The 25,755-nt window shown below is 41.1% G+C and overlaps 4 protein-coding genes across 4 annotated transcripts; 3 read left to right on the top strand and 1 right to left on the bottom strand.

Moving 5' to 3' along the window:
- The first annotated feature begins 1,046 nt into the window (after positions 1–1,046).
- LOC308412001 (transcription factor E4F1-like) lies at positions 1,047–2,383 on the top strand. Its single transcript, XM_080906072.1, has 4 exons — positions 1,047–1,462; positions 1,568–1,688; positions 1,793–1,945; positions 2,093–2,383. The coding sequence occupies exons 1-4, from the start codon at positions 1,400–1,402 to the stop codon at positions 2,323–2,325; spliced, it is 570 nt and encodes a 189-aa protein (XP_080762198.1). The 5' UTR covers positions 1,047–1,399; the 3' UTR covers positions 2,326–2,383.
- A 666-nt stretch (positions 2,384–3,049) lies between these two features.
- Positions 3,050–7,973, bottom strand: LOC308412262 (cytosolic Fe-S cluster assembly factor narfl-like). The gene is made up of 11 exons (XM_080906479.1): positions 7,873–7,973; positions 6,789–6,884; positions 6,561–6,704; positions 6,344–6,473; positions 6,123–6,257; positions 5,466–5,584; positions 5,240–5,369; positions 5,087–5,159; positions 4,823–4,960; positions 4,411–4,568; positions 3,050–4,024 (listed from the first exon to the last, which is right to left on the bottom strand). Exons 1-11 carry the CDS (start codon positions 7,936–7,938, stop codon positions 3,783–3,785), a joined length of 1,431 nt encoding a protein of 476 aa, XP_080762605.1. The 5' UTR covers positions 7,939–7,973; the 3' UTR covers positions 3,050–3,782.
- Positions 7,974–9,411: 1,438 nt separating this feature from the next.
- e4f1 (E4F transcription factor 1) lies at positions 9,412–16,981 on the top strand. Its single transcript, XM_080906478.1, has 14 exons — positions 9,412–9,535; positions 9,788–9,918; positions 10,012–10,096; positions 10,870–11,051; positions 11,157–11,277; positions 11,382–11,534; positions 11,682–11,872; positions 12,822–13,061; positions 13,221–13,332; positions 14,160–14,377; positions 14,457–14,655; positions 14,744–14,907; positions 15,949–16,008; positions 16,157–16,981. Exons 1-14 carry the CDS (start codon positions 9,439–9,441, stop codon positions 16,520–16,522), a joined length of 2,319 nt encoding a protein of 772 aa, XP_080762604.1. The 5' UTR covers positions 9,412–9,438; the 3' UTR covers positions 16,523–16,981.
- A 4,656-nt stretch (positions 16,982–21,637) lies between these two features.
- LOC308411383 (delphilin-like) lies at positions 21,638–22,186 on the top strand (the record flags this gene model as incomplete). Its single annotated transcript, XM_080905262.1, has 2 exons — positions 21,638–21,947; positions 22,028–22,186. Exons 1-2 carry the CDS (start codon positions 21,678–21,680, stop codon positions 22,184–22,186), a joined length of 429 nt encoding a protein of 142 aa, XP_080761388.1. The 5' UTR covers positions 21,638–21,677.
- Positions 22,187–25,755: the final 3,569 nt, after the last annotated feature.

Here is a 25,755-nt window from a genome sequence, read left to right as displayed (position 1 = left end):
GACATATACAGACAACGATGTAAGCTCTATGTGCAGGCAAATACTATTGCACGCAAATTCAGCTTTTGTTCACTTCCAGTTAAAGTGGCTTTGTTTAAAGCGTATTGCACACCGCTATATACTGCCCCCTTGTGGTCATCCTACAAACAATGTAGCATGCAGAAGCTGCATGTTGCATATAATGATGCGATGAGAATCCTTTGCAGGATACCTAGAAGTGGTAGTGCCAGTCAGATGTTTGTAGCTGTGGGTGTCTGGACTTTTAAAGCACTTTTAAGAAAGTTAATGTTCAGTTTTAGAGAACGACTGGATGGTTCGAGTAACAGTATAATTTTAGCACTTACAGATCCGACAGTGAGTGGTTCCCGTTACTCATCCAGTCTCAGAAAGCACTGGTTAAAGTGTTTGTGTATTTATTGATTTATTTTAAGTAATTGTGTTTTATGTATATTATGGTTTTATATTTTTACAAATGATTTATATACTTATTTATATACATATATATATTTAATGGTATACCTTGTGTTGTGTGTGTGTGTTTCTTGTCTTGTTTTTATGGACATGTAGTCTGCCAATAAAGATTGAATTGAATTGAATTGAAATATAAATAAACAGAATTTAATGATTTTCAAACCTCTTAAACCCATATTTTATGAAAAAGCATTAATGATGCCTTTCCAGATGCCCAAGCTTGTAATTACATAAATATTAGTGCACACTCATAACATCAGAGATGCAGGCTTTTGACCTTAGCGCAGACGACAATCCCATGGTCTCTCTGTCTTTAATCCAGAGGACACTGCATCCATCTTTTCCAAAAAGAATTTCAGATTTTGACTTTATTTGACCGCAGATCTGTTTTTCACTTTGCCTCAAATCCATTTTAAATGAGCTTTGGCCCCGAGAAGCCGTGATACAGTAATTTTGATGAGATAATCGTGCCTGGTATCAGTTTAAACATTTAATGGTTTTTTTTGTGTTCTATTGTGAATAAATTAAGGGTTTATGAGATTTAGAAATGGATTCTGTTTATATTTACAGTTTACACAATGACCCATCTTTTTGAATTTGGCTTGTATTTACCTGCATTTCCCACATTGTATTTTTCTCAATGTGTGTTTAATCCCAGCATTAATCTAAATCCTAAGAGGCTGAGATGAGACAATGTTCAGTATGTTAGTGACAAGTCTCTTCAGCTCAAGTTAACATTGTTTTAAGCTTTTTATTAGATTTCAGATTGAATTATTACTTTGGCTTTTTTTTCTTTTTCCTCCTCACAGATGTAAGCGACACTCAGTTAGGTCGAGGGCGCAGGAAGAAAACTGCTTCCCTTAAAGTGTCTGACCAGTCAGATGAAACAGAAGGAGTCGTATCTGACAGTGGTGACAGTGACAAGCTCATGTATAAAGTCAACACAGAGGGACGTTACATTTGCCACCTTTGTAAAAAAACATTTAAAACTGTGAGTTTGCATTTATTTTAATTGGAAAATGTAAACACAATGGTTATTAGGAGTTTATGTTGCTAATTTGGCCTGTGTGATTTATTCATTTTTTCTTCTTCTCAGACCAATATCTTGAGAACGCACATGAAAACTCACAGTGACCAGAAAAACTTCTCATGTGACCTATGTGGGACGTCGTTTCGAACAAAAGGTTCCCTGATTCGTCACAACCGTCGCCACACCGGTACGACGAGAAAACCGACGTCACACGAGACCTATTTATTTAATCCGACGTCATCTCGTGAAAATGACCTAACTACATTTTAAATGACATCTTTTCTCTTGCAGATGAGTGGCCGTATCGATGTACCCTGTGTGGCCAGGCCTTCAGAGAATCCGGTGCTCTCACCAGACACCTCAAAGCTCTCACACCATGCACAGAAAAGATCCGCTTTGTTCAGTACAAGGAAATCCTGGTCAGCAAGGATGGAGTGCAGAAAGGTTGGATTTAGCTCCTGTCTTTGTGTATTTGTTCTTAAGAAACTAGCTAAAAACTAACAAGTCGTCTTTATGGATGTATAGTCAGTTTAATTTATAGTGTATTATGCCTCAGTTTGAAGATTTGCTGATTCTTTGCGATTTGTTCAGGAATCGACGCTGATCAAGCTGCAGTGGCTGCCCAGCAAGAGGTTGTAGTTGTGGAGGAGCAGCAGCCGGTGGAGCAGGAAATGGTGGAGGCTGAGACCGCTGTGGTCAGTGTGGTAGAGTCTGGTTCCCAAGAGGTTCTCCATCAGGTCCACTTTACAATGGAGGTTGATGGAACTACACAGGAGCAACAGGTTAGGATGAAGATTCAAACACTATTTTTAAACTCTTGCTAAAATGCACACATAAGACATACTGAATCCTCTCCTTTAAAGTTATTTGGTGCATTTTTGCACGAGATTCTTTTGAGGCAGTTTAAAGTAGAGTTACACAGAATTTTTTTTTTTTCTTCAAATCTGCAAAGAGATGATTGCCAGCATTCATAATTTCTGGAACTTTTCTTTGATGTAGTTTTCTATTTGTTCAAATGTAACATTTCTCACAGTGCTCCAGCTTACTACAGAGAGCTTTCCTGTAAAAATGAAATCAGTTTATCCCACTTATATCTAACATGCTTTTCAATATCTGCACCCCTCTGTAATTACACTGGTAACATTGCTACAGTTCTCTCATTTAACTTTTTTGGTCAGTTTAGAGATGATGTATATGTGTATATATATATTTCCCAGTGTCTTTGTCCTCTTAATTCTGGAAGTGAAAGCTTCAGATCTAATTTACCTTAATTTAAGTGAATTTGTTTGTCATTTAGACTCTACCTTGTGCTCACTATTTTGGGACAGGTATCGAATATGTTAAAGTGTATTACAAGGGTAGAAAAATACATGCAGTGAACATCACTATGAATGTAAATTGATGATTTTCATCCCAAAGATTACATGCACAAAATACAAGAGCCTAAAAGCTGTATATGGGAGTCAAAAGATTATTTAATAAAACATCGGTCTCAATCCATATTCAGGACACAGTGTTCTTTTTTCAGTAACTTATAAAACACACAGCTATAATTAATGTTTATTTTCAAAATGTGTACACACATGTAACGATCAAATCAATGAATACATTTTGCTTACATTTTAACAGGTTTTCACATATTTACTAAGAATATATGAGCTTGTTGGCTGTGTCAACTTTATACCAAAGTTTTCAGCAGCACAAAGGTGGCCCAGTGGCTAAATCACTGCGATGACTTTTGCTGAACCTGTTCAAAGCAGGTTAAATGGCACATTTTCATCTTTAAATGCAATACAGATTCTCTGCTGGTGGAATACCTTACATATGTGCACGTTATTAAGCCGTATCTTAGTAACATCACAAATGAAGCTCAGCTGTAAAGCATCATCTCTGATTAGAATTGGATGACACTCATAGGGATCATTTTGTGTGCAAGAGTCGTCGTGTGATGTGTGAAATGCTCATTTTTTTAATGTGAGTGTACATAGAACCTGAAGCAGAAATGCCAGTTTAACAGAGAAACTTGATAACCACCTCCATTATCGCCGACTCTGGTTTTAGGTTTTGTCAAGGCAGCTAAGGAAGAGACAGCCTGACTGTGTTGGTCTTCCTTCATTGTATACCCCTCTGCCATAAAGCTTTTAGGTGAGGAAAGTGTTTTACAAAGAGGTATTAGCAAACAAATATTATATATTTGGACGATCTGTAGACACAGCCTGTCCAAAATTTGTGCAAAATAAAACTCTGCAGAAACACTCTGCTGGACAACAAAAAACATGTATCACCACTTCATAGCGAGACCATTGGTCATTTTTTCCACAGTGTGGTATTGTGTGTGTAACAGCTCTTTGGCTCTTTCATCTCCTACACTGTTGAGCCAGGACTGGTACAATTCAGCTACGCGAGCGTCATCTTCTGGCAACAGGGGGCGCTCTGCTTTGTAGAGATCCTCAACTTTCTGGAGCAACTCCTTTTGGTTTTGGCCAGTCGAGGGCTTCACCTGCCCGCCGCCATTCAGGCTTCCTGAACAAGAGGTAAAGACAAACATAGATAAACATTAAATAACAAACGGCAAGCTGATGTGACTATTGTGGAGTTTGTTTGTTGGTTATTCCCCTGACGATGTAATGCATGCATGTTGTACTATTCACTTCACAGATGTGACTAAATGCTGCATCTTATAATTTCATGTCCATTTGTATGTAGCAATGCCATTTTTAAAACATTCGGACCAGCTTATCGCTTAGCGTGGCTAATTTGCATGTAAAAATGATAGTGCTGAGGTAACAATTCAGTCTCTTATGTGGGTAACCTCCTATTCTAATAGGTCAAAAGTTCAATGGCTCACATGAAAAAAAAAAAAAAAAAAAGGTATCTGGAAAGTTGAACATCTGCATTTTTCACCTCACCTGATGGGCAGGCCATAACTTCAACAAAGTGGTAAGGCGATTTTCCCCTCTTGAGTTTTTGCACCAGGTTCTGAATGTTGCGGAAGCCGTAGGCTGAGGCAAAGCACAGCAGGACAACGCCATCTTTCTCTAGACTCACCTCCTGGAAGTCTTTATTCCTGTGGCAAAGAGTGATTGTGTCGGGTTCTTGCATCATATAAATCAACAGAAACTGAACATTCCCCTGACATGGTGGAGTGGCATAATCAGTCTCATGAGTAGTGTTACTTTGAGATGATCTAGCTACTGTGAATGTGCATCACGAGCACAGAATGTGTCCTCATTTATATTTGGTTTCGAGCTTGGCTGTTCCAGGACACATCACACCACCGTGAAGCGCTTCTGCTGCTTTAAGAAGAGGCGACATGCTCACCTGAGGGTCTTGTAGGTAAGATTCTTCACCTCCTCTCCGAAAAGGTGCTTGGCAGCATGTGTAAAAACGTGATGCAGGTAACCTCCTGATCCACTCCCAGCATGACTCAGGAACTCATCTCCACAGAAACTGCTGAACCTGTGATAAAAAAAATAAATGAATAGGGAATGAGTCTAGCTATGCAGGTGGAATTGTATAATTACTTTATGTGAGTGAATTATCAAATTTTTAAAAAAAAAAAAAGCAAAATGAAAAAGAACGTACATTATATCTGGGGCAGCAGACTCCAGATCATTAAGGGACACATTTTCCTCCTCCAGCATTTTCAGAACCTCCCCTTTAATAGATAGGAAAAATAAGACCGACGATAATGCGAGTCCATACGCACAAAGACCACTATAGGAGTAATCACTGTACCAGACGTGATGACACAATCCACTTCACGGGTCTCAGCGTTGGGCATGTAGAAGTCTGACCGTGAAGCCTCAAGTTTCTTGTCAAAGCAAGGCATTACTGCCACATGGTAGATCTGCTGTGGACTCAGCTTCTAAAAATACATGGAACACACATTTCAGCAGCCTCTCTTTTTGAGACTTTTGAACTGTGTATATTTACACCACTCCTCAACAAATACAAAGCTCACCTGTCGTTCAGCAAAATAGCTTTTGACCAAAGATCCCATCATCTGCTGGGGGGAGCGAGTGGTACTAATAAATGGAAGAATATACTCCCCGTGAGTCTTCTCTGCATAACAGATCCACCCTGAACCAAAGACAGACACTTGCCTAAGACAGTCCAGGCTGGGTTGAAGAATAAAGTTGGTCAGACTAATTATTGACTTTCAAGCTTGTTAGAATTGTACAAACTCTGTGTACCCATTATCTACTCTATTTCAGTTTCATTTTGCACATTTCAATAAATCACTCCATCTATTTCCACCATTTTTCTAGCAAAATATAAAGAAATGAAGGGTGGCCCAAGACTTCTACACAGTATTATGTCAGTTATGTGGCCCATCACTGTTAACTAACCCAACTGCATACTGGATTACTAGATATTATTTGACACTGGAGGACTGACTTCTGTTAATTTAACCTTTGATCAAATCAATAAATATACCAAGTACCTAATAAAATTTTAAACATTCTATCTTTCTTTGTGAGAGTGGAACATTTTTTTTTTTTTTTTTACACACAAGGACAGTAAACGATGAAAGACAAACAAGGATGACGTGAAAAAGGCAGGACCCTCCAACATCACTAATTTTACTTTGTGCTCCTGAGTGTTTCTGGTGGAATACCTGGACAGGCTGACGTTAGCATGGGCAGGGCCTTACTATCCTGTTCCTTCCTTTGGAAACGCTCCACAAACTCTCTCTGACTTTCCAGCAGACTAAAGGTCCGACTGAAGCTGGTATCAAACACATGATGAACTCCTGCAACAACAGTAACAACAACAATTTTCAGAGGTGACTATGTCAACCTAAATAAGCCCATTGTTTGAATGCATATTTACACTCACCAAGGTCTTTGAAGAACGAGGTAAGCCTCCTGCCTGCCTCACTACTGCTCAGGTTATAATGTGCTGCCAGGGAGGCTCTGGCCTGTGGTGACACTGACACCACCACAATCTTTTGCTCTGTCTCATTGGCCTGAAGTTGAAATGATTCACAGGTGAAAATGATGCCAGGCTAAATTATTAGTCTCATGTAAGTAGCATTCAGACGACGTAACTCTACCTTGTTCCTACGGAGCACTTTGAAGAGCTCTTCATGGCTTTGCTGTGTGATGAGGACACTCTCAGCTGAGGTGATACAGCCACTGCAGGCCAAACAGTCGTTCAGTGTGATCTTTGCTTTCTCCAACTTCTGCTTCCCACCATCCTAAAAACACATTTGATGAACTCAAAATATGGGGCGGTGCAATACCTGAAATTCAACAACTCAAACTCAAGCCTTTAAACCCACCTTGTTGACTTGTATATAACTGCCATCATCTTCTATCTGTATTTTGGCCACAGATTTACCTTGTTTCTTCTCTAGTTTGACAGGCTTAACACACTCCTGCAGAAAAAAGTCAACAAGAAAAAAGAAATTAGCAATTTTTTAAATGCTAAATCCACATACAATGTTCTTTTAATTCTTTTATTGTTCTCAATTTTGGGGTTTGCCACGGTGGATCATCTTCCACCACCTGGCCCTAGTATCCCCTCCTGTCACACCAACTCTCTGCATGTCCTTTTTCACTACATCCATGAATCTCACTAAGGTCTACCTCTTTTCCCCATTCCTGCTTTCTCTGGTTCCACAAAGACACAGTGCAACACCTTCAGACCTTCTCTATCAACACTCTCAAAGCAAACATTGCTCCTTCTCGGAGCAACATACTGAAACACATACTGCTGCTCACTGATTGGTCACCTTCACCTTAGGTCTTCTTAACCTAACTTCCACACCTTTTTTTCTCATATCTTCATGGTGTGGCTCATCAGCTTAATCTGGTTAAAAGGTTCACTAGGCATTTCATTCCTCCATAGGTATGTCATCTCGATCAACCGCCTTTCCATTCATGTACAATAGAAAACAATTTATGACAACGCCCAGAGGCACCAAAGAAAACTAAAACAACACAGGAAAAAGTATATGATAGGACATAAAACACAAAACCATTGCTAGCGAGCGCGATAAGCTCTTTTTAAAAGACTTGTTTCCAGCAGTTCGTCATACTTGCGTCATGATCGCTATAACTAGCAGTAAGCTAACTGCGCAACATCCGTCTCGTCACTTTAAAGTTCACGGATTTTACAAACTGAGACAAAATTACTCCAATTTATAAATATCGTAATATGGCGAACTTTGTTCGAAAACTACTCTATGTCAACTCACAACAGATAAGAACAGTTACGGTTAGATATGCTAGCGACTTGGGTAGGTTTTCTTCAATTAGTATTATTTTTTTTATACATACACGTGAAGCTAATCACTCGTTAGCGATGTCCCACAAAAATACATATGATATTGTAAGATGTTACACGAGTGTTACAAAACCTGCCTGAGAAGGAGTTATAAAATCATCGAGGTCTGTCAGCTGCAGCACACCGCTGAAATGAGAAGCCATATTTACTGCCGTAAAGTTTACTCGTATGTCGCGAATAGCAGGGAGAAACACAGACACAAACCTTAGAAATGTCAACTGTATACCTATGTCAATAAATACATAAATTATATTGTTTTACGAAGCCAAAACACTGATACCCACAATTATCTTTTTTCTACGAATGTTTTCTTTAAAGCGTAAAACCACTTGACCCTTAAATGACCCCCCCACTGCAAGGTCATTTAAGGGTAAAAGATCACCAGTACATTTGCCAAAGTCTTATTTTTGTACTGCTTAGTGTTGCCACTCATGACTCATAAAGGTCTCTGTGTAAATATGAAATGACTGTAACATAAGGCAACGAAGCATTGAAACAGGCGATGTGAAGCAGGGACAAGAGTTTGTTCCTTCTCCATTTAAATCAATACAAATGTAAGTTCATAAAATTAGACCTCTTGAAGAAGTCTCCCTTGCATTAAGTGCAATGCCATGGGCCATTATCAAGGTTCGATGTGAGCAACTACAGCCAGCATGAACCTAGACTACACACTTGTTACATGGATGTGGAAATTTATTTCTGCCACAGTAAAAAAAAAAAAAAGTAAGGCAGAGCTGGGTCGAAATCTTGAGTTATTATCTCAAACTTTCAAGTTACACATTTCCACTTACTAAGTATCTTAAAATTTCGAGTTATTTATGAAATTTCAAATTTTTCAATATATCTAAAGTTTGTCTTACAAATAGCAAAAAACAGTTTTCTTCAGCAGTGGGAACATGTTTCTGCTGAAAATTTTTGTTTCCTGTCCATATGTTATGTATCATACATTTTCAAGATACTCAGTAAACTGACATTCTAACATAATAATCTGAAATTTTGAGAGGATGATTTAAAATGTCGATTTAGCTCTGGCATTAAAGAAGAAGAAGAAGAAGAAGAAGAAGATAAGTATTACAACTTAGAAGTGATTTAAAGTTACCTTTCACTCAGCAGTTAGCTCTAACCATACCAGGAAAAATACCAACTGGAGCATAACAGAAACCGTTGTTTTCCTCACTCCTTTAAGTTTAACTCATTTGGGATTAACTCGTTTAAGAGTGTGGGTGCAAAGGAGCACTCCTCACATGTATTATTGCCACCGGTTTGTGGGATTTCCCAGTGGTTTGTAAAGACATACATGTATACAGCGAGCGCCATTTATAGTTTGTTTTCTTCTAGAAATGTCTCTATATATTATTTACCCGTCACACGTCATTTCAACTGCGCATATATGAAGGAAAAATAGAAATAGAAATATTGTATATTCTTTCCTAATAAATCTTATATTAAATGTACTGAGCTGAATGAGAGCTGCCTGTATTATGTGTATGTAAACATGCATTTTCAACATAATGAATTTTCGCCTTTCTGTCCGCGAGAAGACATACGCACGCGCTCTTTGTTGTTATGACTACGGGGTCGTAAATCCGCCATGTTTTCCTCCCTTTTGCAGCGTTGCGACAGAGACGGAGGATTGAAACGACATGAGTGTGGAAAATAATCATACGGCAGAAAGTGAGCGGGAGCAAACGAAGAACGGCAATGAGACGATCACCATTCAAACCACGCTGGGAGACGAAGGTGAGTCCTCATAGCAGCTAAAGCAGATCTGAACTGTTTATTGATTATTGTGTTTGGGCCTAACTTCCTTCATCTTCAAATGTTGCTAACTGCCGTTAGCAAGATTAGCTTGTTTGCGACCTCGCCTCAGCGTTGTCCACGTTAGAAGTCCAGCCAGTATTTGGGAAAACTTTACAGCAGACAGGTGATGGCTTACTGCAAAAACAGGTGAGGTTGCCGCACATTGTAAGGGCTTGTTTCTGTGCTTTTTAGATGAAGATGTACACAAGTGCGGACGCTGTCAGTCCGAGTTTTCCACATTGGAGGCTTTCATCCAGCACAAGTTACACCACTGCAAACGTGTGGAGGCACGGGACGCCAGCAGCCTCGATGGCAGCCCAGAGGTATAAGATGTGATGTGTGTTTTCGGGGAACACTCTAAAATCGGAGGGTTTTTACTGAGTCACATCAGGTTGAATGCTGTAAAATTTTCACAGGTTGCTGCGGTCAATGGAATTTCTTCTTCAGAGGCGAAAACGGCTGAAGGAGCATCTTCAGCAGAGGCAGTGAAGACTACCGACGGTGAGTCAAGCAGCAAAATCTATTCCCCTGTTAGCCGTTTAGCTAATGCAATGATAGACCTCATAATACAAATTTTAAAAATGGATCCTTTGTAAATATAAATAAACAGAATTTAATGATTTTCAAACCTCTTAAACCCATATTTTATGAAAAAGCATTAATGATGCCTTTCCAGATGCCCAAGCTTGTAATTACATAAATATTAGTGCACACTCATAACATCAGAGATGCAGGCTTTTGACCTTAGCGCAGACGACAATCCCATGGTCTCTCTGTCTTTAATCCAGAGGACACTGCATCCATCTTTTCCAAAAAGAATTTCAGATTTTGACTTTATTTGACCGCAGATCTGTTTTTCACTTTGCCTCAAATCCATTTTAAATGAGCTTTGGCCCCGAGAAGCCGTGATACAGTAATTTTGATGAGATAATCGTGCCTGGTATCAGTTTAAACATTTAATGTTTTTTTTGTGTTCTATTGTGAATAAATTAAGGGTTTATGAGATTTAGAAATGGATTCTGTTTATATTTACAGTTTACACAATGACCCATCTTTTTGAATTTGGCTTGTATTTACCTGCATTTCCCACATTGTATTTTTCTCAATGTGTGTTTAATCCCAGCATTAATCTAAATCCTAAGAGGCTGAGATGAGACAATGTTCAGTATGTTAGTGACAAGTCTCTTCAGCTCAAGTTAACATTGTTTTAAGCTTTTTATTAGATTTCAGATTGAATTATTACTTTGGCTTTTTTTTCTTTTTCCTCCTCACAGATGTAAGCGACACTCAGTTAGGTCGAGGGCGCAGGAAGAAAACTGCTTCCCTTAAAGTGTCTGACCAGTCAGATGAAACAGAAGGAGTCGTATCTGACAGTGGTGACAGTGACAAGCTCATGTATAAAGTCAACACAGAGGGACGTTACATTTGCCACCTTTGTAAAAAAACATTTAAAACTGTGAGTTTGCATTTATTTTAATTGGAAAATGTAAACACAATGGTTATTAGGAGTTTATGTTGCTAATTTGGCCTGTGTGATTTATTCATTTTTTCTTCTTCTCAGACCAATATCTTGAGAACGCACATGAAAACTCACAGTGACCAGAAAAACTTCTCATGTGACCTATGTGGGACGTCGTTTCGAACAAAAGGTTCCCTGATTCGTCACAACCGTCGCCACACCGGTACGACGAGAAAACCGACGTCACACGAGACCTATTTATTTAATCCGACGTCATCTCGTGAAAATGACCTAACTACATTTTAAATGACATCTTTTCTCTTGCAGATGAGCGGCCGTATCGATGTACCCTGTGTGGCCAGGCCTTCAGAGAATCCGGTGCTCTCACCAGACACCTCAAAGCTCTCACACCATGCACAGAAAAGATCCGCTTTGTTCAGTACAAGGAAATCCTGGTCAGCAAGGATGGAGTGCAGAAAGGTTGGATTTAGCTCCTGTCTTTGTGTATTTGTTCTTAAGAAACTAGCTAAAAACTAACAAGTCGTCTTTATGGATGTATAGTCAGTTTAATTTATAGTGTATTATGCCTCAGTTTGAAGATTTGCTGATTCTTTGCGATTTGTTCAGGAATCGACGCTGATCAAGCTGCAGTGGCTGCCCAGCAAGAGGTTGTAGTTGTGGAGGAGCAGCAGCCGGTGGAGCAGGAAATGGTGGAGGCTGAGACCGCTGTGGTCAGTGTGGTAGAGTCTGGTTCCCAAGAGGTTCTCCATCAGGTCCACTTTACAATGGAGGTTGATGGAACTACACAGGAGCAACAGGTTAGGATGAAGATTCAAACACTATTTTTAAACTCTTGCTAAAATGCACACATAAGACATACTGAATCCTCTCCTTTAAAGTTATTTGGTGCATTTTTGCACGAGATTCTTTTGAGGCAGTTTAAAGTAGAGTTACACAGAATTTTTTTTTTTTTCTTCAAATCTGCAAAGAGATGATTGCCAGCATTCATAATTTCTGGAACTTTTCTTTGATGTAGTTTTCTATTTGTTCAAATGTAACATTTCTCACAGTGCTCCAGCTTACTACAGAGAGCTTTCCTGTAAAAATGAAATCAGTTTATTCCACTTATATCTAACATGCTTTTCAATATCTGCACCCCTCTGTAATTACACTGCAGATACACTAGTTGGCAGTGGTGGTACTATTGAGGTTTTGCAGATGTGTGACTGGTAACCATGTGACATTAACTGGGATGTAACAAGCAAGGTGAAAATGTAGGATTAAGTGAATAAGGCCTGAGTCACACAGGTCAGTGACCATCTGGCAACCGCAGGTCATGAGGGGAAAAATAAGTTCACTGACCGGTTGCATGTGGTGGCTGCAGCTTGATGACAATTGCTGGGAAAATCATTGCTAAAGCCCCAGTCACACAAGCCTAGAGACCAGTCAGTGACACTGGTTTTCTCATAGCGACTCATCTCTCCCTGGGGAAAACATTGTGTATTCCTCGATCAGTTGGCAGAAACCTCTTTGTGATTATTTGGTTGCTAGCATATCGCTGCCATCGCCTTTAGTTTGCATGTAAGAGACAGACTTGTCTACAAAATGCTCACCAGCTACTCTCCGGGCTGCAGTGACTGGTGAGAGGCAACAGTCAGCTGCAGGATAGTCTAATGAAATTAGCACAGATTGTGTTATGACTCATGCTCTCTAGTTTAAAGCCTGTCATTCTTTCCTTGTCTGTGCTGTCGGTCTCTCTCATGTCAGGTGGTGGTGGAGCAGTCTCAGGCAGAAGCTCTGGCGGCTGCTGCAGCAGCAGGTGACAATCTCATCTGTCAGGCCATCATCAACTCTGGCATTGCACTGGGGACAGAGGAGACTGTAGTTGAAGAGACAGAGACCCCACATGCAACTGAGGAGATAAATAAAGTTGTTTCGGAGCACCCTGAAGCCGACGGAGGCGTCATTGAGATCCAAGTTAAAGAGGAGTTTGTGGAGATGGAGGAGGTAAGTACTGGGAGTGTGAATTGACACAGCATATACATTCACCAGACCAGGAAATGGTACGCTTCGTTATTTTGTTAAAAGTCAAGGTTTTTCATCACGAGACACTGTTGTATTTTCTTTCTGGTGCATTTTAAGTTTTCTGTGGTTTTTGTTTTGTAGGAAACGGGTGACAGTGGTGATCGGACATCATCAAAACTGCACACTTGTCCACACTGTAACCGCTCCTTCAAGGGATTGAATTATTTCCGCTTTCATGTTAAGGGCCATTTAGGTAAGTCTCTACCCAGCACTGCGACTTCATCAATTAATGGTTGTATGGAGGCTGTGTCAGAGTAAACTGGTATGAAACCACTTGACTACAGGAATCACATTCTTCATGGGCGTGTGGATGTTAAACAGCAAGGACTGAAGGTTGCTGACTCTAGCACTGCTAACGTTAGCTAAAAATACGACTTCATTATTAAAGATTGTTTGTCACTTTCCAGTGGCTCTTAAATATATGCTGAATATTCTTGCTACATTTAACCACACCCATTATACTGGTGCCAGGATTTTGTTTAAAAAAATATAGATAAATAAGTAATTTATTTATGTTTTAATTATTAGGCCTTTATTTTCACAGGGCAGTAGAGTAGATGGGGAAAGTGAGGAGAGCAAAATGTTGCGAATGACTTGGAGTCCACTCTGTCATTCACACGTCTTTTGGTTGCTTGCTCAACTTTGTTAGCTATACTTTCGTAATTTTATTTAACCTGTAATTTTTTTTATTAGGGTTAATGAGATTTTTTAGTCACCAGAGACCTCCCTCGTCCTTGTCATGTTTTTTTGTTTGTTTGTTTGTTTGTTTTTTTGTTTTGAAATTAACTCTCATCGTGTGACTCGGTCTTACCAACTTCCAACATAGTTGTTCCTGTTGCCAAATACAGAGAAATACAGAAAGTCGCCGCTGATTTCTCTATCGTTATTTACACTCTACAAAGTCATGCCAAGTGTGCTGGATTCAGTCTTTTGTTGTCTCAGTTCTGACCTTCTTGCTTTATAGGTGCCACTTGTGGTAAAAGATGTTTTGTTCTTGTGTTTCCCTTCCTCTTTATGCAGGTTATAAGCCCTTCAAGTGTACACTGTGCCATAAAGAGTTTCTAACTGGTTACCTGCTGAAGAAACACATGGAAGTCCATGTCAACGAGAGGAGATACAAGTGCGGCGAGTGTGGCAAGCTCTACAAAACCATCGGCCATGTACGGGAACACATGAGGGCACACTCAGATGACAGACCTTACCACTGTACCAGATGCAACAAGGCATACAAAACCAAGGTAATTCATTAAAAAAACTCTTGAACTAATGGCATGGGGGATTTCACTCCAGTCTAACAGATTTTCTTCTCTTTCTCAGAATGCCTTGCAAGTGCACCAGCGGACTCATGGTGATGTAAGACCGTATGTGTGTCAGTTTTGCTCGAGGGGCTTCAGAGAGAAAGGCTCTCTGGTACGACACATCCGCCATCACACCGGCGAGAAGCCTTTCAAGTGCCCAAAGTGTGCACGGGGCTTTGCTGAGCACGGGACTCTCAATCGGCACATGCGCGCTAAAGGTCAGGACGACACACAAAGCCTAACTGACTTATGTACTGGCAGCACAGATGCAAACAGCCCAGTTAACACAACCTGTATTTATACCAGGCGGCTGCCATAAGGATGACGCCTGTGAGCAGCAGGTTGTTTTAACAGAAGGACAGACAACACTGGACAGTCCCGATGCAACAGCCATCATCTCAGACGATCCTAACGCTGTGTTGGTGGAGTTCTCCTCAGTGGTGGCAGACACACAAGAGTATATAATCAAGGTTAGCACTACAGGTTAACAGAAAACATAGTCTTTGCATAACAGTTATTAGATGGGCAGAAAAAAACAAAGCAGTTAAACAGTTGCTGTGAGGGGGGGTTCAAAGTTTGGAGCATGTTGCCAAATCTGTCCAGAGTTCAGTCACAGCAGGTGCTATTCTCTCTTTTAGATCAGCGACTAAAGTGCAAGCTGAAGTGTGTAATTTCACTCTTCAAGTTGTACTAAATGATTATATCTGCAGCGAACTGATTGGGTCGCTGATTACAGCCAAACAATTTCCTTTGCCAAGTTTAGGGCCTAGATTACGAGATTTCCGAACCACAGCAAAATGTTGTATGTGATATTTCATTAGTTTTAAAGAGAAGTGTTACTGCAGAATGACTGGAATGGGGTTGAAATACTTGAAGAGCAATTTTGTATTCAGTGGAAAGTCAGAACTAAGGCAGTTTGTAAAGGTCTGAATTTCAAAAGGAAAACTCCTTTTATCTTTTTAAACAAAAAATCAAAAGTTTTTTTTAAACCAAATTAGTACTTTGAGCATTTTCCATTCATACCAGAGAAATTTAGTTTGAAAACCAGCAAAAACAAATATGACTTTTGTCGAGCACTGTTTGAAGCATTTTTTTTTTCTGTACAAGCTGCCTTAAGGCTGTGAAGCATTTGTAAGAATTCATGAACGCATATATTTGGCCTATGATTTTGTGGACTTGGGGACCTCCTGTTCTTGTGTCCATATGTGGGAAGATTGAAATAGGGAGAGCAGGAACTGGAAGTACATAATAAAATGTGCAACAGATATGACTTTGTCAGGAATTGTAATGTAGGTGGATTTCAAAGCAGCCAGTAGATTAAAAGCAACTGTGTGCACTCTAAATCAGGGCCAATTAGACTTGTACTCTGGAGAAGGACGTTGTGTGGTCCTGTTAGATACCTTAAGTCCATTTGCAGTCCACTCAAAGGATTTGTTTGCATGCATCCACAGTGTCTAAATAAACACAAAAATCCTGATTATTAATTTGCTTTGTTGTTTTCCATCATTCAGACACAAACGGAGGAGGAAGTGCAGCAAGAAGTGACGGTCATTGAAGACAGCCAAAATGAGGTTGGTTCACAAGGATTATATGAACGTGTGTTGGAGCATTTTGCAGAATATGTGAATCTCATTATTTGCTAAAATTCAAGTTGAACCCATATAGTGTTTTAAAAAAACAAAATGAAACAAAAAAGCCATCAAACTCTGTCCCTCCCAGATGGGAAACCACATCGTGAAGGTGGTGCAGAGACTCGTCAGCCAATCGCAGAGTGCGGGTGGCGCAAGCAGCCACCAGATCATTGTGCGAAATGTGGCCGAGAACGAGGAAGGCCTGTCCATCTCTGACTGCGGCGATACCATCACCATCGCCACGCCCGAGAGCCTCACCGAGCAGGTGGCCATGACGCTGGCCTCCGCCATCAGTGATGGCAGACTGCTGGCCAGGGCAGGTACAGCGGAGGGAACTGTTACTATGGTTACCACGGAGGAAACATTGGAAGAAGGAGTACAAGTGGTGCAGCAGCAAGAGGAATATGTCATCACCTCCCCAGACGAGGTGGAGTTTCAAACAGTCGTTGTATGATCAAAGCGGATGCTAACTACAGACTGTTGTGGCTTTGATTATGACTTTGTAGCCAGTAACTGTACAGTTTATTTGCACTTCAAGTGAAAAAAACCCAAACTAAGGCCAAAGTGTTTTTGATTCATGCGGTACACAAGTGTGCCACAGGACTACTGCTTCATCACACAGCTCATTTTTGTTGGTCGATCTACTAACATTATTCTCTTCATTAAATGTTTTGTCTAATTTGGGAACTTTTGGATCTTAAAATGATAGGCATGCACAAATGCATGTTTGTTTTTTGATGAAATAAATGAAACATGCCATTTGTCGTTGCCTAGTTTTTGGCAGTTTTTGTACGGCAAATAAAAATAGCTGTTTTTTACATAAAATGACATCATTTAATTTCAGTTTTTCCTTCTTTCATGTCTCGGTCAGGTGTGAAAAACACTGTGGCTGTTCTGAGCTGGTCAGTCACAATGAATCTCTAAGTTTGATAGATGTAAAAATATCAGATTAGCTAGAGTTTGCATCAAATAAATGCTATTTTCTTACATAGTTCAGTTTTTTTGGGGGGTTTTTCCAGTCATGTTTTCTCTGAGTGGAAAAACTCCTGATGCTTCTACTTTGTGTCTTTGCTGCTTGACTAAAATAATGTGTTGTTGGTCATTTTACTTTATGGTCTTAAATTAGTTCTTATTTCTTTGTTGTAGAAGTGTATATGTGGCTGTAGAGCAGGGGTCGGCAACCCTAGGCACGCGTTCCGCGGCTGGCACGCGAAGGGTTAACCGACGGTGATATTCCGTTTTTATGGGCCGATGATTTATTTTATTTATTTTGTAACGGTATAAACAATGAAAGATGGTGGATTGGCCAGATGCTGGCCGGTGTATAAAAATAACTCAGTAGTTTGGTGGTGGCTATGGCGGAGCTTCCTCAGATTCAGTAACATTAGCAAGTGGTGGAGGCCAGCAGGTGGATGAGGGAAAGGGGAGGCAAGAGGAGAGCCCCTAGGCGGCCGCCGGTCCGAGTGTGAACTGAACTTCAGGTAAGAAGTTATGACCTGTAGTCTATCTGGGTCAGATATAAACCAAGTTTAAGTGGAGTTTATTTTCGTTATGCTGACTTTTTACAGTCAGTTACAACAACTGGTACTGCAGCTGGGTGGGTGCTATGATGTTACTGATAGTGAACTTTATTTTATTCATAAGGTTAGTAGAGTTGCCAACCGTCCTGTAAAAAGACGGAATGTCCCGTATTCAGAGAAAATATTACGCGTTTGGTATTGAGGTGAAAAGGAACACAGTTTGTCCCGTGACTGACTCTTCTCTCATTCTTTCCCCTCCCTCTCCTGTTGCTTCTTCAATCATGAAACTGATCAATGATCAGCTGATCGGCTTTTCTCTCTTGTTTGTTTATCGCCTGCCTTGCGCCAGAAAGAGGAAACCAGCGGATGTTGCGCTAAACAACAGCAGCATGTTTAAGCTTGATCAGCTGTTGTTAGAATTGATTTAATATTAATTTCCAGTATCAGCTGATGTTTGCTGGAGCCACAGCTGTAAAAGCTGCTGGTCATGATGTCTGTTTGGATATATGTTGAGAGGGAAACATGAAGATGAAACCAGGAGATGTCCTTACTGAATCATCAGAGCTGAACAGGTGATGGAGAAACAGGTTTACCCTTTAGGTGACATTAATGAGTTGAAGGGAAGTTATAAGGGAAGGAAGAAATACACGGATACATCCGTAGACTCCAGACACAATGCATTTTTGCGACTTTCAGGTGTATGGACCAATGTTTTATTTTCTGATCAAACCAGAAATCTTTAATGAGCAGCTAGACTTCTCTCGCATTAACTGGCTGAGTTAATGCCAGTTAATGCAACATTGAAGCAGCTGGAATCCATAGCTGTGTGTGTTCATGGAGCTTGCATTTTTACCTGCTGGGCATCACTACCTGACAAGTTTAACTGTCTTCAGAACATTGCAGAGGCCTTATTGACAGTACTTGGCTCTACATATCTGTGTGAGCAGATTTTCTCTCACATGAGTGTCTGAATGCTGGACACTCGGAGACCTGTGTCTCTGAGTGGGAGACCAGAGATCAGAGTGTATTAACAGACATGCCATATTGGCTCAGTTTATTTTTCTTATCATTGTTGTGAGGAGACCATAAATAGCATTTGTATTTTCTGTTGTACAGTTCATTTGCTGTTATGGATAAAAAGTCGTTTTTTGTTTCAAAATAGCTGATAACTATTTGCTGATAGCTGCGAACAAATATAATTCTATAAAGTGGTTCTATATAGTGTGTAACTATTAATATAGAGCGCTATTAAATTTATTGCTAATGCAATCATATGGCACACTGACTTCTGAGGAAATTTTAGATGGCACTCGTCATCAGAAAGGTTGCCTACCACTGCTGTAGAGTGAACACCACCTGCCGTCTTGGGAATCCTACCTGTTTTGAAAGCATACACACCTGGCAGGTAAAGCACAGCATCCACTGCTGTGGCTCCTTTGTAGGAACATGAAAGCACTGCTGTTCTGTCATAATTCCTACAGAGACAAACTGGATCTATTGATCCATTAGCCCTGTGGTCTTGTGGCAAATTCACTGTGGATGATTGGCTTAGCCAAAAAAAAAAACCCCTCCAAAAAACCACTGTTGTATTTGATGTGTGTATAACCTTGAGCCTATCTGTAGGCTCCATCTCTGTAACCAGTGCTCCAGTAGCAAGGTTAGCACAGATGCTATAATCAGAGACGTGTCCCTGGCTCATACTCTACAATTTCTGGGTCATCCCTCAGCCCTCTGAGAGGGCCTCATGCACATGAGCTACAGAGGGAGACAGAGAGAGGCTGGGAGTGAGAGAGAGAAAGGTATTTATAGAAAAATGGGGCTTTGCTGTACCTTTTCTCGCAAATAACCATTTCAGGACCAAGTGTGCATGTCCCAGTTTCCTGATCGTCAGCCACAGGGTTTGGACTGAGGCTGCTTCACCCAGGATGGAGAACCTGACTTTCAGACACTCTCCCTTCTCCTCCAGCCTCCACCACCACTGCCTCAGATTGCTACTTCTCTGAGAACAGGGGGAGGCACTGGCCTACGTAATCTCCAAATGTGACCTCTCAGGTACACTTGATTTACTTACGTGGGTAGAAGCCTTTGGAGGTAGTGAGCTCAGGTGAGGAGCAGCGTGAGGGTGTCCTGGGACACTCTTTGGCTGCATCGGCCCCCAAGCTGGGGGTGAAGATAGGCTGGCTGGAACGTGCCCTGCCGCAAGCCGGGCAAGGATGAGGCGTTTCCTGAGCAGAAAGGGCCGCTTCTCCCTGCGCCAGAGCAAGTCGGGAACTCGGAGTGCCTCCAAAGATTTCTGTAAGTCTATTTCTCAGAATGATAATTATTTTTATGCTATTCCCGAGGTGTTTCATCTAGTGGAAGTCAGATAAAGAGGGAAGCTTTAAAAGGACCTGGAGCTCAGATGTGTATCTGTGTCACAAGCTGGAGAGAAGAGGACAAGAAAGTCTCGATAGTGCCGCTTATGTTCTTGCAGGGAGAGAAGATTACGATTCACATCTCAGTAGTAGCGATTTTCCAGTCTGTTTTAAAGCCTTAATCAGCTACTGTTTGTTTCTGAGATCAAACTCTGTGGGTTTTTGAGTCTGTATATATGTATTGTATTCACCGCCCTGAATATTCATCCCTGTGCTCTGGTAAGATCTGTTTTTTTATGTCTTGTTTTGAAGTAGAGTCTGACATTTTCAGATTACTTTACAAAGGCTTGCAGAGAATTTGAGCTTTTTAATTAGTCTTTTTTCTTTCTTTCTTTCTTCCTTTTCTTTTCTGTGTCTTTACAAGACGAATCATTTGCAAGAAGAAAAACAATTCTTTGGTGCTGGTTGTTGCGATTGGTAAATATTTTTTAATGTGTTTTCCTTTCCGGTTTTCTGCCTTGGGATCATGATGTCATAATTTATATTTTTCATGGAGTAGCGGCACTGGCTTGACTTGTTTGATCAAATAACTTGCATCTAAGTTTTCAATCTTGGCCACATACATGACAACTATGTACAAATTAGCTGGTTCTAATAAGCAACACTGTAATACAAATACAAATATGGATGCTGCAAAAGACAAGAACATAGACAGAGATTTTGGAACAAAATAAAAGCATCTACACGTAAAGTCAAAGTGCACTAAACAGTCCCAATAATGTCCTACATATATCTTCGATGCATTCGGATGGCTGTGGAAGACGAGTGATTCTACTGGGAGACCTACAGCAGCTTAATGAGGCCAGTGACCAGGGGAAGGTCGCTGGTTTGACATGTGGGCTAGATAGCAGCAGGCATAAATAACCTCCTTTGGTTTATTAAAAGTCAATCTTTCTAAAACAGAGAGAGTGCCTTGAAATTTTGCAGTTTCATTAAATAGACCAGTGCACCTGCTGCTACAGCTACAAGCAGCTCCATATCTCAGTTGGCCCATTTAAACAGTCGGTTTGACCTCTATTCTACAGCTCGCAACCACCTCCACTGTATTAGGAGCTTTGGACCAGATTAGCAATGCTCTTTTTATGCTTTCAGAACATGCGATAAGCAGCAAAGCAGAGATGGTTTTACCCCTTCGTAAAGTGCCTATTGATATAACCATCTTTGAGTCTGAGGCTTTGCTCTGTTAATACCTAATTCCGCCCAAGAAATGTATAAATGAGCTATTTCTTTGCGTCTCTCCAAGTTTTATTTCTCTCTCTGTTATCCAGACCTCGGCCTCCCAGCCACCAATCAGAACTGGCCAGAGGCATTTGGCTTCCGACTTGGAGGCACTGGGCCCAGCTATATCCTGTCTGTTGTAGAAGGCAGTAGTGCCTACCTGGCTGGCCTACAGCCCGGTGACCAGGTGGTGGACATAGAGGGCCAGGATGTGACCAACCTCAGCACACCGGCGCTGATCGCTTTGGCTCAGACCCTCAAGACGGTCCCACCGAGCATCGGGGTGGTGTCACGGATTGAACAGGTCAGCTGAAAGTCAATAACCCACATTCAGCTCTACAATGGTGAAGACGGTGCAAAGGTGGCAAACTTTATTCATTTTTTGCCCTCTCAGATCGACATCAACCCTGGCCCAGATGGCCGTTTTGGCTTCACCATTGTGGGAGACAGCCCCCTAATGGTTGAGGACTGCATGCCTAATGGTCCAGCTGGCCGCAGTGGCCTCAAGGCAGGGGACTATGTCATGGAGGTCAACGGCATTCCAGTGAAGCACCACGAAACAGCAGCCGCCATGATAAAAGCAGCTCAGGGACGACCTCTGCGTTTGGGTGTGCTCAGCATGGCTCGTCGACCCAAGCGGCTGAGCAGCAGCATGAGGGTGCTGTCACAGAGCGGTGATAGCGTCAGGGAGAGCCGGGCCCACAAGGCCATGGAGTTCAATAAAAAAGTAATTTTCTATCATTTTTCTGCATGTTTTGAATTGAAACTTAACATATTTAATGATGCCTTTTTTTCTTTCTCTGTCAGGTGGAGGAAGTGTTAGGAGAGGAGCCAGATGTGAAGGAACAGCTGTTTGAGGTGCTAAAGCAGTACGCTGCTGAGAGGGATGTGGAGAGCCTGGCTGAGGCCCTGCCTGATATTCTGATCACTGAGGAGCATCAGCAACTGATTGACAGTGTCAGGTAGCTATTCATTCACCCAGATATGCAATCAGAGAGAGACTTGGGGGTAAAACAAGCCTGACTAAATGCCATGTGCATCTTTCAAGAAGATTGGCTTCAATGATTTACTTCTTCTTATGCAGTGATTAACAACACTTTCTCAGAAAAACGGGAGTTTCTTAAAACTGTTCCTCCCGTACTTAGATGTCCCTGGAATACCAATGAGGGGGAGACTCACAGTGCAACACAGTTCTGATCATTTTTACATCTGGTTTCAGACCAAAGCCAAACCTGATATGATATTTAGTATTTAGACTTGGATTATAATCATCTCTTTCACTACTCCAAGCTGTATAAAATGCAAGCTCACGTACTCACATTTTATAGTCTTTACATTGGTTCCAATATGTTTCAGGAAATTCTTGTATTTACATACAGAGCACTAAACAGCCAGTTTTTTTTTCTTATCTCAGCTTCTTACAAAATACACTGCTGCTCGCTGTCTTCACAGGCTCAGAATTTGTTAGTTGTTCCCCAGTTTACGGGGAATTTTATTGAATCATTATTATTCAGTTATTTTTAAAAGACCTGTTTATTTCATCGTGTCTTACGGTGCCTTTTTATTGGCTATTATGGCACTTCATTTTCTTATTTATTTTATTGTTATTGTGAACAGTGCTGTGTGACTGCTGTACCCTGCCTCTTGCTTGCTCATTCAGCATTTTACTGTGTCAGGGGCACGTCAAAACCACACATAAATAAGTTTCTTTTATGTCTAACACTGCTCTTGGGTGCTTGAATGTCACTCTTCTGTTTCCCCCCCACCTCAGGTATAGTATGCAAAAAGCGTATGATTAGAAGTGTGACCGCCGAATATTGCATTTCTTCCTTCTCAGCAATCATTGGAAAATCAAAACCCAAACCACAACACAGCTGCACACGCTTGCATTTCCGCTCTCTCTGTCTTTTCTGCTCACTTCACTCTCACTCTGGTTTTTTCTCGCTTGGTCTCTTTCTTTCCCACATCTCCCTGTCAGCTGTGATGCACTCTTTGATACACGCACCAGTTTTTTGTGTGGATCACATTACTGGATGCTCTTTATTCCCTCCTCTGCATACAGCTCTTAGCTGCTACAGCCAGTTTGCTGCCGGTGGATGAGATTTTGCACACATAGTAACACACAGTGAAACATGCAGATGCTCAATCTCCATCCACACAGTCGTGGCTTTGAAGTTCCATACTGGGAGACATTATGAGTTGCTGTCTCAGGTGAGTACCGAACAATTTGTCACGATTAATTTTCAGAGCGTTTTCAGCATGTAACTGGTCATTGAGTTTGCCTTCTTTGGCATCTGTCGTGTGTGGTCATTTCTGATTGGTCATCAAGTAAACTGCACTGCTGTTAAAGCACTCTGTAACAAGTCGGCTGTCATAATCAATTAGTGATGAGTTTTCCCTGTGCCTCTTTTTTTTTTTTTTGGTGACGAATCTGTTCTACCTGCAGCTAAAAAAACAAAGCTGCTGTCCAGCCGTCTCAGTTTCATTTGAACACAGATGTCTGTCTCACAGCACTGATGGCTCATTTCCATCCTTAGAAAGCTGCCTGGGAAAAACAAATGGTTTGCAATGTTTGTTGTCCACAGGAGAGCCATCAATTATGCATTAGCTGCACCCATAGAGGACTGAGGACTGTTGAGCTGTTTTTCTCACTTTCAGCAATAACTCTAACAATAATTGTTTGAGTCTGTCTTTAAAAAAATCAACTCTACCTTCTTTTACCCACAATTCCATACTGTGGTGCTGAATCAGGAATGCTATAACCTTGAAAGGATTTGATGTACATGTGCTACGTTCCACGCTTTTGTCTTTGTGTCTGCCTGTTATGTTGCCTACAGCTAAAAAAAAGATTTGGAAGGGTTTTTTTGAGTTTGTAGTCTCAAGAAAGGCTAAAAATAAACTTTATATTCCACATTTAGAAGAAAGGTCTTTATGTTTCAGCTGAATCTTTAGTTTGTCTGTGGTGGGAGCCGTATGGAGTTGTGCTTCCAGGAGCTGTGCCTCAGGCGTTGTGTTGGTCGATGTAAACAGTTTCTGTGGACAATGAAATTTGTAATATGAATGCAATGTCTTCTTAGCTAATTTTGCTCAGACTTTCATGGTTCCCCATGAAAAAGCCCTCTGACTGCAGTTTATAGGCTTGACTTTCCAGTGAGCATCTTTTATTAAAACCATGAGGTTTACATTGCTCGTTTTGAGTGAAAAATCTCCAGATTAGAACAAGGTCCACAAAATTGAGTGCATGATCCCCTCACAATGAATTGTCATAATTTCAGCTATTTGCTTGTGACCTTTCTTAAAACTTCAGATGCATTTTGGTGCTAACTAGTAAACTGTGTTCCCCATTTATTGCATTTAACTTATCAGCATGACGGAGCTATTCAGAGCTGTTACCCTAGCCTGAATTTGCTGATACTGAATGCCTTTTTTGTCTCATTAAGTATACTGATTGTGCTATAACTCCTAATCGCAGTGATCTGAAAAGCTGTACTGGGAATCCAAGCCGCTGACTAAGGAATTAAGATGCCCGACAGCAAGATATACGATTATTAGTGTGCTCCGTCATGAGCCTGGTGCCTGTGTCGTCGTTCTGAGCGCGGAGAATCAAGTGTTTGCTCTCCTTCTGCCACCCAATCTGCCGGTCTGTGTCCCTCAATCACTGTTACTTACTACGACAGCCCTCACACACTCATGCACATGCATTTACACACGAATGTGAGAACACTCCACCCACCCTCTGATAATGAGGGGTCTGTGTAAGAGGATCTGAGGTGTGCTTAACAGCTCATGAAACTATTTCTTTTGTCCGCCTTGTGAAAACTTGACCAGCTGGGCCACACGCTGCTCAGTCTGCCTCTGTCCCCATCGCTGATTCGCCTCCCCTCCTCCCAAAGGATGTGTTCTATTTTTAAGCAGCCTACTTCTTTTAATAAAGTCTCTCTTAGGTTTCTGGCGCACTTGCCGGTGTCAATTCTTAAATGCTGTAAAGCCCAGGGGTCAGCAAGTGCTTAACAATTGAAAATAGCGACAAGCTGGGAGTACCTATTAGCTCTTTTGTTCATGTGGCTGTGCAATGTTTTGATAACTTGTGAGTATAGTGAAGTGTCAGCCTTTGTCTGACACTGCATCCATATATAGACTTCAAAGGTGTGAATTAATTAGACTTTCACATCCTTTTGTGTTTGAGTGCCAAAATGTTTTCAGCTTCTGCTTTATGAATCAGTCTTTTCTGGTAGTTTTTGCACCAGTTTGGATACATTTCCTACCTAGCATACATGTAATGAATAGGGATGAATCACACAGTCACAACTGCCAAACTTCCTGCATGTTCACTTATGCACATTACAGTTTCATTGTGCTGACCTGCCTATGAAATTCCACTGGGGCTCCACACTCTTCTCCACTTCTCTCCTCTCTCCCTCCTCACTTACTCCTCTGTTCTTGTCATTCTTTCTTTCCTCCACTGAGGGAAGAGAAGATTTGTCACTCACTACCTCTCACTGCTGAATGATGGACAAGTCAATACTGAGGATTAT

This window comes from Rhamphochromis sp. 'chilingali' (genome assembly GCF_963969265.1).
Source record: "Rhamphochromis sp. 'chilingali' genome assembly, chromosome: 15".
NCBI classification, from domain to species: Eukaryota; Metazoa; Chordata; class Actinopteri; order Cichliformes; family Cichlidae; genus Rhamphochromis; species Rhamphochromis sp. 'chilingali'.
This window is presented reverse-complemented; position numbering and strand designations above follow the sequence as displayed.